At 42.7% G+C, this 16,922-nt stretch overlaps 2 protein-coding genes across 2 annotated transcripts; both read right to left on the reverse strand.

Annotated features, from left to right (window-relative positions):
• Positions 1-1,702: 1,702 nt before the first annotated feature.
• On the reverse strand, positions 1,703-2,617 carry LOC118788221 (apelin receptor A-like). The gene has a single exon (XM_036544175.1). The coding sequence runs from the start codon at positions 2,615-2,617 to the stop codon at positions 1,703-1,705; it is 915 nt and encodes a 304-aa protein (XP_036400068.1).
• A 6,512-nt stretch (positions 2,618-9,129) lies between these two features.
• LOC118788222 (leukotriene B4 receptor 1-like) lies at positions 9,130-10,035 on the reverse strand. The gene has a single exon (XM_036544176.1). The coding sequence runs from the start codon at positions 10,033-10,035 to the stop codon at positions 9,130-9,132; it is 906 nt and encodes a 301-aa protein (XP_036400069.1).
• Positions 10,036-16,922: the final 6,887 nt, after the last annotated feature.

A 16,922-nucleotide genomic window follows, 5' to 3' on the forward strand; every position in this document is an offset into this window, starting at 1 on the left:
TATATGCATATACTGAGAGGTGTAAACACATCGGTTACTTGTGATCAAAGAGAAGAGGATCCAATCATGATCGGAGAGAAGGGAGATTTGGCTCCCCCTGCTGGCCACACACCCACAATGGTGCAAACACTTATTAGCCCAAACATGTCTCTAAGCAGTAGATACAGCATGGACACTTATATCATATTATATATTTATTTTATTTATTCTGAATAATAAATATCATCTATTAAACTACTTCTGTACACCACCTCCTATGACAATACTATGGTATGCTTACAGCAAGCTAAACATCATTTTCTTTATCTCTTGTTTGTGCCGTGTTCGCAGGTTTTGGTAGGCAACACCAGAAACGCATTCAGAGCATGAGATACTGATAGATAAATGACACAAGTGTAAGATATGTGAATACTTGCCACAGCTGGGACAGGGTGGGGTTTATGGGCCAACCAGGACCTGGTTTATGCTCCACTAATGGGCTGGATGTAGCCCTACCAAGCCGGCAGAAGCCCAGCATTACTCAGTGAAGGTAACACACATGATGACGTGTACTGAACAGACTTGTGAAGTGTGAAGTGGTAAACCATAGTTTTAGCTTACACATTTCAAACAACAGTGTCTGACCATTATCCTAGAAATAAACATACAAACCTACATACCTACAAACATATCAGGCATATCATATTATGTGTACATAAGCTAACAATCTATACATTTACATTTATATTTATTTAGCAGACGCTTTTATCCAAAGCGACGTATAAAAGTGCAAAAGTGTAATACAAATGATTAAATGGAAACTCCCATGTTGTGTAACGTTTATTTTAAGTGTATGTTAACGTGTATGTGTATGTAATGTTAACGTAATGTACAGAAACTACAGAACACCCATCAATCATTTTACAGTAGAAATCATTTCAATCATATTGACTACAGCTTAATGTGCCAATTGTGGAGTTTCAAAAAGGTGTTGTAGCCCTAGCAGTACAGAACACCCTGTACTCATGTTGCAATCACCATTTCCAGTCACATTATCCGAATTTATGCAACTTTTTCATAGTGCTGAAATAACGTAAAATTAAAACAGCATTACTTACTATTTAAAAAGTCAGACTAAAATCGGCATGATTATCTGAACAGTAGGAACCATTATCAGTAACTATCAGTACAAGCACAGTACAGTGTAGCAAACAATGTCAAAACTTATGAACATCAGCCAAGACCCCCACAGTAGAGTGTGAGAAAGTCAACACTGATATAAAAAGACAGCTTTAGACAGGTCTAGGATAAGTGACCATAGCACACATAACATCCTTCACTGACTACCAATGAAAACCATGAAATATGAAAATATGTATAGCCCAATTAGACTGCAATCCAAACTATAATTACAAACAAATGACTTGGGTTGTCCTTTCACCTCAGGAACAGAGAGTGTCCCCACTGAGGCTTTTAATTGAGTGTCCCCATTGAGGCTTTAAACTGCAAGAATTAAATGTCAAGAACATGAATATCTGTGATGAGAATCGCAGAAGAGTATAAAAATCATCGTTGATAAAAAAGGCAACACTATATAGGTCCAGCATAAATGCATACCACACAAATAATACCCTTCACTAAATAGGCTACCAACTGAACCATGTAAATACAACGCAATTTCTGTAATTTTAGCTCAGGAACAGAGTAATAGTCCCCAGGGGAGTTATAAATTGCTAGTAGAGATGGCCTGTGTTGTCCCAGAGTGCTCGGTGTTCCTCCTCCTGCGGTTTCGGGAGGCAAAGGCGTAGATGAAGGGGTTCACACAGCTGTTGATGAAGGTCAGAGCCTGAGTGTAACCCCAGCTGGGCTCCACAAAGTTCTTCAGAGATCTGGATTTGAGTGAGATTGCAAAGATGTCCAGGACATTGATGACATGGAGGGGGAACCAGAAGATGAAGAAGGTCACCACGATGGTGGTCACCAGCTTGGTCATCCTCTGGCTGCTGAAGAAAGCGGTTTGGTTCACCTTCTTGTGGAGGCAGAAGTAAGAGGTGACCAGGATGGAGAAAGGAACGACAAACCCCCACAGGGTCTCCATGAGCAAGGTGGCAACTTCCTCTGTTTCTGACCTGTAGTTCCAGCGACACAGCCTCTTCTTCCCTGCCACATCTGCGAGTACCAGCGCTGGGGAGGCGAGGACACCCGCCAGCCCCCACAGGGTGGCCAGCAGCACCCTCTCGCCCGTCCCACGCAGTCTGGCCCAGCACTGGGTGTACAGCACTGTCAGGTAGCGCTGCACACTCATCAGGGTGACTGTCAGCACACTCGAGTACAAACTGCTGATGACTACGTAGGAGACAAACCTGCAAGCGCCGCGGCCAAACCTCCAGCCAAAGAGCCAGGTGTAGATCCACGCCGGCAAAGTGAAGAGTCCCAAGAGGTCAGACACCGCCAGGTTCAGCATCAGCTTCAGAGTGAAATTTAATTTCTCTTTCTTGAATTTGTTAAGTATTACCATGACCACCGCAATGTTGCCACATACCCCCACCAGACAGCAGAACCCCATAACCACACTGGGGGCCACACGGTCGGCGTTGAAAGAGGTGCAGTTCAGATCAGAAGTGTTTAACGGCGACATGATCAACTCGATAATGATGATGAAACCAAATATCTCCGACTTTTGCCAGATCAGGAACTATTACATCACTCTGAAATACAACTGGCACTCTCCACCAACTTCTCCTTTGTGACCTCACATCACTTCTCCATTTGACAAAAGTGAACTCCTTACTTTCTTTAGCCCCGAGTACCCCAAATTTCTTCATCACACGGAAGAGAGGGAATTATCAGAGAAAAGAAGGTTATCTAAAGTATAATAAAAATGCTCTTATGTTCTTGAATACAAGCTCTCTGGTACAGTCTCTTTGAGACATCAACTCACACCTCGCTGTGTCTAGCAGACTCACACATCAGTTATGTTCCTATCAGCAATACATTGTCTCTTGTTTTGGTTCAAAGAGTGGAGTAGATAACGGAAGATCATCTTAAAAAGAATAACTGCTGTGCCGATATCTGCTTTGCGTAACACTGTGTCTTATCTATGTTTGCTGCTGTGGATTTGCTGCAATGAAACAGGATCTTTGTCAGTGGGACCACAAACCACACCATCCTCCACAGTCAGCATCTTAATAACATACAACAACACCAGGACACGAAGAGCTGACTGCACTTTTAATTCCTTAAACTATGCGAGCATGAATGTTGGTTTACACACTGAGGGGTCAAACTGAAATATCAAGATTAATAACAGAACCTGGTAACAGCTGTAACATTTGACATACTATGATATGATCAGCGTTTCCTATGCACTGAAATCTCATTTTCAGTCAACAATCAGGGCTGAATCTTCTTTTTGTACATCACATTTTATTTTTTGGTAATATTTTAGATTTATAAGGATTGCTCCTTAATATGTTTTTCCCCTTTTTGACTTGTGACTGTGTGAAAGTTAACATACCGTTATTCATCTGGGAAAAGCGGTCCGGCTGTTTGTTTACTTGCTAAAACTGTATGTAGGCAAATGTACTTGTCATTAGGAACCATCTTTATCACTGATTTGTACTGAGGGAGCTCAGCTTGTAATGTTCCTGCTTGAACTGAAATACATTTAACTCACAATTATCCATCTACAGGTCATCCATATGAAGATTATATAGCTGCAGGTTACCCATCTGAGGATTATCACATTTCTTCTGTCTCTCAACACATTGGCAGTAAGAGTTTCTACATCTAACACTCACGAGACATTCCAAAACACAATGGACACACGCTTCAAGTGACAGATACTATGCTACTATTACAACAGATACCTAAAATACAGCCAAGTAATACAGGCGACTGCTTCACAGATTGTCAGCAAAGCTAGTTAGCTGTTGCTGCTAAGTAAGGATACACTCCAACATTAACGAATTTTTCCTGCATGACCCAGTACAGATGCTGTTGCTGCCCGTTTCAGGTTACAGCTCAGTGTGTGAGAAACACGACCGTAGAGCACTGCGTGAAACAGGGGAAAACAGGGTAAAATCTAGCCCTAACTGCCACGACTGTCAGGTCTCTCACATGAGAGTCATGAAGATACCTCACCACTTCTGCAGAAATGTCAGTAACGTTATGCATTCCACACCTTAATTTCAGACAGCAAATTTGTTCCAGGTTGCAGGGAAGAAACCATCACTGAGCAACAAGATGTTAAGTGTTCAACACCTTTAAACAAACAGCAGCCAGGGATTACGGCTAGCAAGCAACTTTAAGTGAACTCAATCCTGGATCTTCAGTGTTTCTGCTATTGTTTGATTATAAACAGAATTGCTCAAGGATCAAAGACATCACTCTCATATCTCTCAAATTTTCATTTGAAAAAGTCTATGCATTAAGTGAAAATTCATAATGTTGCTGTACTTTTACCCACAAACCCACACCACATCCTCTGCCTTTTTGTTTTCCAAACGAGTCATACAGGGTCAGGGGGCAGTGATGGAGGTACAGGAAGTGCTACATGTTTGATAAAATGTTCTCACCTTTATTAACATTACACCAGGGGCTTATGTGTGTACAAAGAACTGTGGTTTTCCAGTTGTACAGGTCTGGTCATGATTCCCAGAAACAGTGCAGCCATTGTGATGAAAGGCCACAAGTCCAAGAGGAAGACCTTCACTCTGAAGCTGATGTTGAACCTGGCAGTGTCTGACATCTTGTCTCTCATCCGGGTGCAGATCTGCTCTATGCTCTATGGCTGAAGGTTTGACCCTGATGAGTGTGCAGTTCTTCTTGACAGATATACGCTAAAAGTGTTAACCACAGCTGTCTTATGGGCCTTAAACACACACTGCAACACAGAACTGCTACACTTACTGAAAACACTCTGTTCTTCTCCCACGATGCACTGCAGAGCACAATGACACATCAGTGAAGAAGCATGTCCTCAAACACGTTACACTATATATGTTCTCGGCAGTATTTTGCCCTACCCAAAGGAACTTTCATAGCTTCTACATTTATGAATGTGGTATAGTTTCTGCATTTTGACACTGCAACCGTTTATAAAACCGGTTATGTACTGCAGATCAGGCAAAGCACCATGGGCGCTGCTACAGCAGCACCCCCTTGCAAACTGAACCTGCAGCGCCTGGCGCCCAGATGCCCAGATACACTTTGTACTAATTATAAGCACAAATGTCTCTTCAATCTCAAAACTGCACTCTTCTCAGTCTCTCTTCCTGTTGTTTCAAATATTAATTGGGCAAGAAATTGTTTGATGATATCAGTTATGCTGTTGTTTTGCTTCAAGGGCTTCAACAATAGTTAGATATGAAATCAATGAAATCTATGTGTTGACAGGTTGCTGTAGATAGCTGGATAGGTATAACTGCGAAGGTGAAGTGACAGAGCCTTCATGCCTGATGTTATTTAGTGCTGTTTCAACTAGCGCTCCACAGTAAGAAGGCAATCCAATGCTGAAACAGCCTGTGAAGGACGAACTCATTTGGGGGAAGAATCATGCCTTTCGGAACAACAGCAGGGGAAAGAAAAGATGTTGTTTCAGCAGCCCTGAAAGAGTCTGGTAAAGTGCAGAATGACCCACTTACTGGAGACATGCATTTTCACACCTAGACCTCTCTGCTCTCTCCTGTGTGTGTGTGGGTGGCCTTTTGGCAATATGCTGTTTGCAGTTTCAGCTATTGTTAGTTTACGGTTTGAAGTCTATGTCATCCTTATGGCTTTAGACCACTGGATTGCTGGATTCTCTTACTGGATGCGGTGTTACAGAGGCCTGGGGATCCAGACTGTTTACATTGGGTGCCATGCCTTTGGTGGTGTTTCCAGTAATCCAGGCATGAGAAGCAGTCTGTTCATCTGGGAGGCAGTAGAAGAGGAGTCAGGTGCTACTGCAGAGACACCTTACTCCCAGTGTAAACTGTGTTGCTAACAGGAGGAGTAATCCAGCCTTATCCCAGTCTTTTCTTTCCATCTACTGTATATCACTTTGTGTTACATCACTTGCTTGAAATATTTCCCTGAAAATTTCCCTAGCCACAAGTAAACAATAAAGTCCTACCAGCTGACCTTCCTAGACATATGAAATGCATTATTTTCAGTAATCTGAATTTTCACTCAATCACATTACAAGTAGTCAGACAAAAGATCATTTCAATTTTCTCAAAATAAGAGGACATCCTGTAAAATGAAATTACCATGACTGATTAACTGGTAAGAATGTAAGTTACTTTTTCCCCCAAAGATATGACGTCATGGAATTTCTACTTGCTTTACTCATTCTGTCCTCAGCAGTACAATGACAATTTATAAAGTAATTAGCTCCACTCCTATTGGTCTGTTTGCATTCCAACTGTGAGAATATTCACCAATATACCAGAGAATTTTCATAAATAAAATATCATTGCGTCTTTGTGACCGCTCCACATCACAAAGAGCTAAGCTACCAAGGATGGAAATGTTTACCACCTCTTACATTTACATTTATTCATTTGGCAGAAGCTTTTATCCAAAGCGACCTACAAGTGAGGCAGAGTACAACACAAGCAAAAAATCATAATGAGTCAACAATATCAGAAGCGCTGCATGACCAGGTTTCAATGGTTGGCCAGACAAGACAGAAGATAGCTGGTAGAGATAACAAGTGCTTTAAACCATTAGATTACATTAGATTACAGCAGAAGAGCTATGTCGTCAGATGTTTCTTGAAGACAGAGAGGGACTTGGTCGAACGGATGAAGTATTCTCTTTCAAGAAGCAGTTCTTCTCGTGAGCCAGCAACTAAACTTTAATGTGTAACATTAATAGTCTATGAAATACACAAAGACCTCAAAGGTCTCAAAAAACAGCTGTCTAGCTAACTTGTTCACAAGCTAGCTAGCAAATCCAGCAGCTTCATTCAGATAACATAAGGAAAGTATCATAACAAGCCAATTACTATTTTCTTTGGTGGTTTTGTATAATCACCACAGCTTGTTAATTTTGGTTTCTTTGCTTACTTAATGTAGATTCCAGGGAGAGTCCTGCCAATTATGAATCTGTTTTATAAAAAGTAACATGGCACTTGAACCCTTGGTACATCATAAATATCTACACAGGTAGGGTCAATATCTGAAGAAAGGAAAGAAAGAAAACTTGTTCAATCATATTTGTGTTTTCTTGACAGCATGATTTCTTGGGGGAATATCATTTTGAAAAAATTTTGCAAACTTGTCAGCCCCATTTTGCAAAACATAACATACCGTGAGCTGTATGTATCATCTCACGCCCAATTACCAGCCCTAGTAAATTTGTAGTTTCACACAATATGAAGCATGGTGTTATCAGCCATGACCTAAATGCGTAACCACTGTCACCTATCAGACATCTATTCAAGGGGGTGTCCCCTCAGAAAGCTGCAGGAATGGCAGAGTTGGCCGTGATGAAAGTCCTGGGCCAACCCTGGAAATGAGCAAATACACCACTCATCCTGCAGCCTGCATTGGAAATCGCTGAAGTGGACCCTCTCATAGCTGACATAGATGATACCACCATCCGGTGGTGGAGGTAACACTACATGAGTAGAGGGAATCCACGTGTATTAAGGAAGCCTTCCTTTGATCTCTGCTGACCTGTAGATATCCATGGAAAACAGGATAACCAGTGGGAGCCTCAGAGTAAGGAGGAAGTAACTGCATGTGACCTTCTCTCTATTCTAGTCTAGTCAAAGTGGTGTTACGTGGCTGGGCTGTGACCACTTCTGCCTTGCATCTCATGCATATGCTAAAACAAGGTTCTGGTCTGATCTTAAAAAAAAGTGCTTGTGTCTGTTTTCTTGCACAAACTTGGTGCTCACAGCAGCAGTCCATGCAGTAGTAAACTTATACCCCGAAATGTAAATACCTCACAGGATGCAATATCAACTGCACTGGAGACAGTCTACCACAGTTCCCAGGCTCTGTGACACCTAAAACAGTCCCCATGCAGTCTGAAGAGTCAGCTCAAAGAAGCATCCATTAAAATTGCAACTAGACATGCCAACTGTCTATCACTCCATCACAAAGTCTACCTCACCCCTTCACAAAAGTTTATCACAGTTACATGCTTCAATGACTGGAAGCAAGTCTAGGGGGTTCCCCTGGTGTTGTGGCATGATTTCCAAGATAGCTCTGTCACTCTGACCATGCAGTCACCTACCAGAAAAACTGGCTAATCTATCCCTCTCTGTCTCCGCTGATGTGGCAATCTTAATGGGGCAAAATGACCGCCACGTATTTCCCAGGTGGGTGCTACATGCAGGTAGCACCCAAAAGTGTAAAAACCTACATTACAGACAGACAAGCCACAAATCTGAAAGGCATTTCAGCACTTGTGCACATGCACATGTACATACAAAATCATGGTTATCATATCACATTCTGACTGATTTCTCTGTGCTGGGTTTTTCATATTTAGAGAAAACTGCTTCTGATTCTACTGGCTTAATCATTTCCTATAGACTGACAGCATAGTAACTCTCAATTCTCTACATACTCATAAAACATATAGGACTTTGTTTAAGCAATTCTAAATATGTTGAATAGGGTCTAAAGAACATGATAAGCAACTTGATGGAAATATTAACATCTAACGAAAAACAGTTTGGCTAAGTAATGACTCCTCTTTTACAATCAGTATTGATGAATAACCCACTCCACTGAAGTGGGTGAAGTGACATGCTTATATAACAGTCATTTCTACATATGCCTCTCCACTGTCATCCCTATGGATTTAAATTCTCTGGACTACAGAAAACTGATTTGTTTTCATTAGGAAAGGATGTATTTCTATTTATTTTACTGAAAAATACCATACCATGATGGACTGATTTAATTACTTATTATGTATGTATACTAAAAGCCAGTTTAACTATCGAAAACACAGGTCTGTCATGATTTAGTCCAAGCCCTGCTTCCACAATCTCTCCAATCTCTCAAACCTTGATTATATAACAATTATCACACATTATTGCGATTCAGACAGCAAATTAGATATGAAGAAAAAAGCAGCAGAGACAGATATACTGTGTTCTTGTGTAAGGAAAAAATGCTCAGAGATTTTGCAGGTCAGGTCCTACTACTAGGCATCCCGCTCGATTTCAGACTGCTGTGCATCGTGTCGGAGTTTTTGTGAAGCAAAGGCATAGAGGAAAGGGTTCACACAGCTGTTTATGAAGGCCAGAGCCCCGGTAATGTTTGAACTGGCCTTACAGAAGTTTTTCAGACTTTCTGATTTCAGAAAAGCTGCAAAGATGTTCAAGATGTTGACGACATGAAGAGGGAACCAGAAGATGAAGAAGGTGACCACGATGCTGGTCACCAGCTTGGTCATCCTCTGGCTGCTGAAGAAAGCGGTTTGGTTGACCTTCTTGTGGAGGCAGAAGTAAGAGGTGACCAGGATGGAGAAAGGAATGAAGAACCCCAACAGAGTTTCTGTGAATAGAACAGACACTTCCTCCTCATCCAAGTTGTAACTTCTTCTACAATGATGCTGCCCATTCTCTTCTTGTACCACCACGTCCCAAATCCTGAAGGCTGGGCAGGAGAGAACACCCGCCAGCCCCCACAGGGCGACCAGCAGCACCCTTTCGCCCGTCCCACGCAGTCTGGCCCAGCACTGGGTGTACAGCACTGTCAGGTAGCGCTGCACACTCATCAGGGTGACTGTCAGCACACTGGCGTACAAACTGCAGTAGACAAGATAAGAGATGAACTTGCAGACAGCAGGACCAAAGCTCCAGCCATAGAGCAGAGAGTAGATCCACACTGGGAGTGTGATGAGGCACAAGAGGTCAGAGACCGCCAGGTTCAGCATCATCTTCAGGGTGAAGTTCTCCCTCTTGAAGCTGCGGGCAATCGCCATGACTACCGCGATGTTGCTGGGGACGCCAACCAGCCAGCACAGTCCCAGGACCACGCAGGGGGCCACATGGTCAGTGCTCTGGGAGGACATGTAGTCAAGGCTGGAGGAGTTGAGACGCTGCATGGTGAGGTGTGAGATCAGAAATTCTCAAAGTTCTCTGCAAGAATCAGTTTACCTTAACGCAGACAACGCTGCTCATCTTGCAAGGCTTGCACCACTTCCCCTCCCCTCCGTGCCACCTCCTCTAGGTGTGACTTCAAGGGACAAACCACGTCATAGTGTGTTCCTGAGCGGCACTGCTGTGGTGAAATGTGAGTGTGTATATTTAAGGGTCACAGTAATGGGTATGAAAATGTAAGTTCATTAATAAAGGATGCTTTCCAAATGTCTCTGGACCGCTACTGCCAGATATGCTAATGTAATACACAGAAGAGATAGTCAACAATAATATATAAGCTATTAATTGATTAGGGACCTCCACTTAATTTATTGTACTTATTCATTGTATGTATTTGTTTTGTAGTTATTGTATGTATTTTTCACTGATTAGGATTCTCCACTTCCTTTTGCATGTCTTCCTGCTGTGCCTCAAACCCTTGCAGCTAATTCAGAATGCTGCCACACAACTTGTAGCAACCTCCATAAAAGTAGTCAAGCCAAACTCCTCTTCACCTCACTCCGCTGACTTCCCGTTATCACTTGCAACAAGTTCAAAACCTTGGTGGTGGCATACAGGACAGTGAGCAGAACAGCCCCTCATTCCTGCAACCAGTATTCAAACCGTATGTTTTGGCCAGATGACTACAGGGCAACCAACTGTGCATTCCAGATGGGGTCACTCCTCTCAGCCACGATGCCCTCCTGTACTGGTCCCCCAGTGGTGGAACAAACTTCCCTTGGGGTTGTCAGCACAACAGAATCACTGGCCATTTTCCAATGCAAACTGAAGACCCACCTCCTCACACTGCATCTCAGTTCTACCTCAATCCCCACCCCCTAACATCGGCTACTTTTATTACTTGATGCTTATTTTACATGTAGTCTTGCAATGTGTTATGGAGACTTTGATCTAGTGACTGTATTATGTACAGCAGTGTATGTACTTGGCTTCCCATAGTTTCTAGGCCGTCTAGATTCAGATTAGCACATGTTAACTTGTGGTAGTGCTTGAAAGTAAGTATCCATGTAAATGTATTTATCCACCAACTATGCTCACTATAATATATCGTAGTGTTTTTTTTAAATGAATGTAGTGTAACGCTGTTTCAGCCTTGTGGGGGCTGGCAGGGTTTCTTGCCTCCATATATGTCATACTAGAGGATGTGGGGTGCAGTGGGCAGCCAACGGCACTGTCAAAGGAAGACAAGTCAGAAAAACACAAAGCGGCTGCTCTGGTCATGGAGACTCCGCAGCTTCAGTGTCGCTGGAACTACAGGTCAGACACGGAGGAAGTCGCCACCTTGCTCCTGGAGACTCTGCTGGGGTTTGTCCTTCCTTTCTCCATCCTGGTCACCTCTTACTTCTGCCTCCACAAGAAGGTCAACCAAACCGCTTTCTTCAGCAGCTAGAGGATGACCAAGCTGGTGACCAGCATCGTGGTCACCTTCTTCATCTTCTGGTTCCCCCTCCATGTCATCAACATCCTGGGTATTTCTGCAGTCTTCCTGAAATCAGAAAGTCTGGAAAACTTCTGCAAGACCAGCTGGGGCATTACTTCTGCTCTGAGCTTCATAAGCAGCTGTGTTAACCCTTTCCTCTATGCCTTCGCCTCACGAAACCTCAGACAGGGTGCACCGCAAAGTGACTAATCACCTGTAGTTTCATTATATATATATATGGGATGCAACGGGTTCGGTACGCCCCCTATGGTTCAATAGGCACACGTGAATCGCAGTATTATGATATGACTGTCATTTTCCTATAATTTCCAAAACTTGCTTATTGCGCTGCAGACTACATGCACGTTATACATTCAGATCCACAGACCATCTCTGGAGCCTGTCAGAATTTCCCTGGAGCCTATCAGCGCTCTGTATGCAAATATGAGCTGGAGAAGAGAGTGGAAACTAAAAACAAATATTCTCTCAACTCCAACGTGACAATAGCAAGCGCTAGCAAGACAGAGAGAAGCGATATATATTCTCAGTATATATTACAACACATTTAATTTCCATACAGGATCCTTGCTACTGCTGCTACAGCATACTGTCTCTGTCCCTACAACTGTCTGCTGCTTATCACATATTCTGCCTGCAGGGATGAAATGTAAGGATTCAAACATGATTTTTATGCATATTATCACTGATAAATCATCAACATACCATTCTTCCTGGGATTGACATGAACCTGTTCAGTAGTGAGTTTTCTGTGGTAGGCTTATGATCAGTTTATTTTAAATAGTGACAAACCATATCTTTCTAACATCCTATATTATTACATTAATGGCACATATGTCAGTAGTCATTCAGACATATTTTATTTTGTTTGTGTATTCTGTTTTTGCTGTTTGTGGACTACTTATTAAAAATGAAGTTTTTCAGCCTGAATGAACAGGAATGCCATTTTTTATTAATTAAATTCATTTTACTGGTGCAAACCTCTGCCTATGCAAATACTTGTTAATTAAAAGCTCATTTTCCTGATTTTTGTTGATGTGTTTGCTGTTAACACTGGAGAGGTACAGAGACAAACAAAAATCATCATTTATCACCAACTTCACGTTTTCACACTTATTACTTGGACTCTGTGACATTACATGCACACTTCCAGCACAAAAGAACAGAAGTGTATCCATTCAAGTTAAACAAGCAACAGTGTCAGTCCAGGCTAACAACACTCGCAGACCAGTGAGTGAGAGCATAACACTATTCAAGCCCTACCACAAGTTACTGAGGCATGTCCTTCCCACCGGTAAAACACTGTGTGATTTATGGAAAGGATGTATTTCATAATTCTGTGCTATCATTCTGGGAGAACAAAGAAAAAAAACTTGAAAAATGGACTTCATCGTGTTTACACTTTCACTTCTGTGGTTCTTCTGTGAAAAGAACAGGAGGAGGTATGTATCTAGGTCATATTAATATTCCACAGAGCACTGCAGGGCTGTAAATCTGATTTTCTTTCATCAGGTCAAGGTAGCATGAACAGCGTCAGTAAATATCTAGCTTTATAGTAGGGCTGTGCGATATGACGATATATATCGTGTAATGATATATATCGTGTAAAAAATAATGTTTACTTTTTTACCTTTGGAAGATACAGAAAGAGAAGTATCCACATTAGCACAGCTATGTTGCCAGGCCTGAGAGTGCTGTTAGCACCTTTACTGCAGTGTTACTTCCTTGCATCAGCCTCATTTATTCTGTCACAAACTGCATCCCTGCCTGAGCAAACGGGTGTTTGCCTTTGTGTCCTGAACCTTCCAGCAGCCGCATATGACCTGCTGCAGATAACCTCTCACCCTCAGCTCACCAAAACAATGACATGAGATCCCTTGGATCTCTTCCACATCCGAGATGGACATCGCTCATCTCATCTGGGATTTTTCGCTTATCACCAGGCACCTGACAGAGGAGCTGATGCTATTCTCTGAGCTGTTTGATTAGCTTTGCGGAAATGTCCTCCTGAAAATTTCCTTTCTGCACACGCCCATCTGCTTTGCAGGGATTGGAACTGATTGACAGGTGTTGAGAGGTATAGATGCACAGTGCCTGTCCTTTAAGAACAGTGCTTTCCCACAGAGGAACCCTGACGCTGGGAGAGTGAAAAAACAGCACACAGAGGAATGTACGATGGAGAGGCAAACAGGGACACTTAACGAGGTCTTACACCTGATAACACTTCATCAGAAGTGACTTTCCCAGGTAACTCAGGATGGATGCACACACTTCCTCAGGCTTCTAATGCTTTAACCAAGCGTTTCTCAATCCTACTCCTGGAGCCCCCCTGCCCTGCATATCTTCTAACTATCCTTGCTCCAAACACACCTGATTAGTGTGATTAACATGCTCTTGATTAAATCAGGTGTGCTCAGCCATTCAAAAGTAGCAATGATGAGTTCAGTCAGGTAGGTAGAGCAGGGAAAGATGGAAAACGTGCGGAGCAGGGGGGCCCCAGGAGCAGGATTGAGAATCAGTGTGTTTAGCCAATGAGAACAGCGGCACCTGAAACCTTAACCCTAAGCATTTCAGTAGTGTTGCAAAATTTAAAAGCCATTAAGAACCTTAAGAACATAAGTAGTTCAACTTCAACAGGCCATTCAGCATAGCTGGAGTTATTTTGTCTGTAGTGTAGAATGTGAGCAGAACTGCATCACGCCTGATTCAATGCTGAGAACAGTAAAACGCAACGCGGTTTTTCAGCTTCAAGCCTCGAATCAGCCCAATTTAGCTACTAGCTTGCAGTCGTCATTAGTGCTAGCTAACGTTAGTTACAACGTTCGAAAGCGAAAGCTAACCTTATTCCTTTAGTATCGTAAATATCCATCTGTATAAATGGATAACATTGTAAAGAACTGTAACCTATGTAAGTCGCTTTGGATAAAAGCGTCTGCTAAATGAATAAATGTAAATGTAACATACCACAAAGATGTCTACGTTACGATTATGTAAACCTAAAATGACAAACACAAAGCTAATGAGTAAAACAGCCACAACCTGTCAGACCGTTAGTTCGCCCTCTCTAACATTCACCCGGCCGTGGTAGGCCAGCGCTACTCAATACACTTACTAGCTAACTTACGCTAGCCGAGCTGTGCTAGTTATCTGTCGTTAGCAAGCTGATTCACCGAGTGAGCTGTCCTTCAAAAACTGACAACAGCCGTGTTACACAACGTCTATCTAGCCAAACAACCGACAAAAATGCCACCTGCCATGTTCTGGTTTTCCATTCGGTTCGCCTGCTGCGGAAGGGCGGCATTTTTCAACGGCTGACCAAAGCGAGGCTCGCCACATGACGTGTGGAAGGCGCACTTTCCGTTGCGCTTGTTACGACCAGCTTCCCGCGCTCGAAATCCTATTATGAGAGATGGCTGTAAAAGAATAGCTAATTGTGGGTTATGCTAATAACTGTGGGTTATGTGAGTGTATCCACAAAAAAAACCCCGAAAATTAACCCAAAAGTGGCATGAGGCAGACCCCTCGATCCAAGGTAGCAAAAAGTGAACCTACCGCCTCCACAGCTCTGGTCGTGGGCTGCAGGAGCCGCGGGAGACACGGCGGTGATTTGCTCGGTTTGGTTCACCTTTATTTTAAATGATGCCACAGACACGACAGTCCAGCGCTCGGCCTCAGTAAACCGACGGCCGTGACTCCAAACATGCAGCCTTAAGAGTCCCAGTATAACAAAGTTATATCAAAACGATCTAACACGATGGTCGTTGCCGGCCTCAAACAAACTGTCCACCGGCGTCCCAGCGGAAACACAACGACCGAATTCATGCTACGCCTTCGCCGAATGCTGTCACCTGCTCTCCCCATCCAAACCGTGTCCCAGCCGTAGACACCAATGTCTCGGTCACGTTCAAAGATTCCGCCGGCGCCATGCGTTTTCCCCTCCTCTTCCGCTCTGAGATTCACCTGTATAATGATTATACGGAAGGGAGGCTGCCTCAAGCCGTGATGTCTTGTGACCCCATCCAAACATAGCCGACTCTACGCTTACCCATGCCCTTAACCAGCTATTACCGCACCTCGGTAATTTCTTAATAACTAAAAATTAAATTTGAAGTTAAATACAGCTGGATATAAAAAAAAAATAGTGGTTGAGGACTTCTCCGAGGAGACGAGTGCATGCTTAATTCAGTTTAGAATTGTTATTTAGTGTCCGCTGTGTGTGAGAGTTGTGAGAAAAGGTGCGAGAGCAGCCCCTTGCATCATCAGCACTTCCACTGACAGCAGCAATTGGGATTTACGCATATTAGCAGGTGTCTTGTGTATGAACTGGCAACATAGGCATTTGGTATCGGTAACACAAAGCAATGATCGTTATGCCATTAAGATTAGCATTCGCGATGAATAGGCTATAGGCTACTTCATACACATAAATTAATTTTTATTTAACGAGTCTGAGTGAAAGCTTTGAAAATTCCATTCATAACGTCACATTCTAATATAACATACGCTACTAATGTCATGAGCATTTAACGTGATTTAAATAAGATAAATGCCATCCTTGTTAAACAATCTCGCGTTGTAGCTTTCACAAGCACACAAGCTACGGACAATCTGCGCTGTTTCGCGATCATAAACATTTATTCTAATTACGCGACTGGTGTCGAATATTCTGTGAATTATTTGTTTTATTGTCAATCAAGGAGGATAAAGGGGAACAGGTTGAAAGTAATGATAGATTTAAAGGTAGTGTTCGGGCTTCCCCTGTTTCCAGCTCACATGCCGCCACCGATTGTGATAGATGAATGATGCAACATTACTAGGTAGTTGACGAGGCTACGTGACGTCCGTTGACCATTTTGATAATTAATAATTATTCAGTATTGCTAATTATTTCTCAAAACATCCCCAAGCATTAAATTCTTACGTAAATAACAACAGGGGAATTATTTAAAATGTTTTAATACGTTTATTTATTTTTCATCTGGCAGAGAGTTCTGTGATGTCTGCCTTTCCCAGCAGGGGGTGCTCCATCACCCCTACTTCCCACGTCTGTGCGTGAACATTGAAATCAAAGGCATTTTTGTGCCGCTTACCAGAGGTGGAAAACCCGGGCTTCAGAGAGTAAAAGTCCTACCATGTATTTGTTCTAGCCATTCACGAAACAAGGTGATTTCACTAATTAGCTCATCTACCTGGCTGAAGAGTGGTGCTAATTAAATTCAGCTGGTGTAGTGCATGGGTGTAACAAATACGTGGCAGGACTTTTACTTTCTGAAACTGGGGTTTTCCACCTCTGCCGCTAACGTACTTGAAATATTCGGCAATGAGCAACTTTACCCAACGTCAAATTTGTGTTGTTGTTGGCAAATACACGCGTATTCAAAATGTAATATTTAG

The sequence above is a fragment of the Megalops cyprinoides genome, chromosome 13 (assembly GCF_013368585.1).
Source record: "Megalops cyprinoides isolate fMegCyp1 chromosome 13, fMegCyp1.pri, whole genome shotgun sequence".
Classification (NCBI taxonomy): Eukaryota; Metazoa; Chordata; class Actinopteri; order Elopiformes; family Megalopidae; genus Megalops; species Megalops cyprinoides.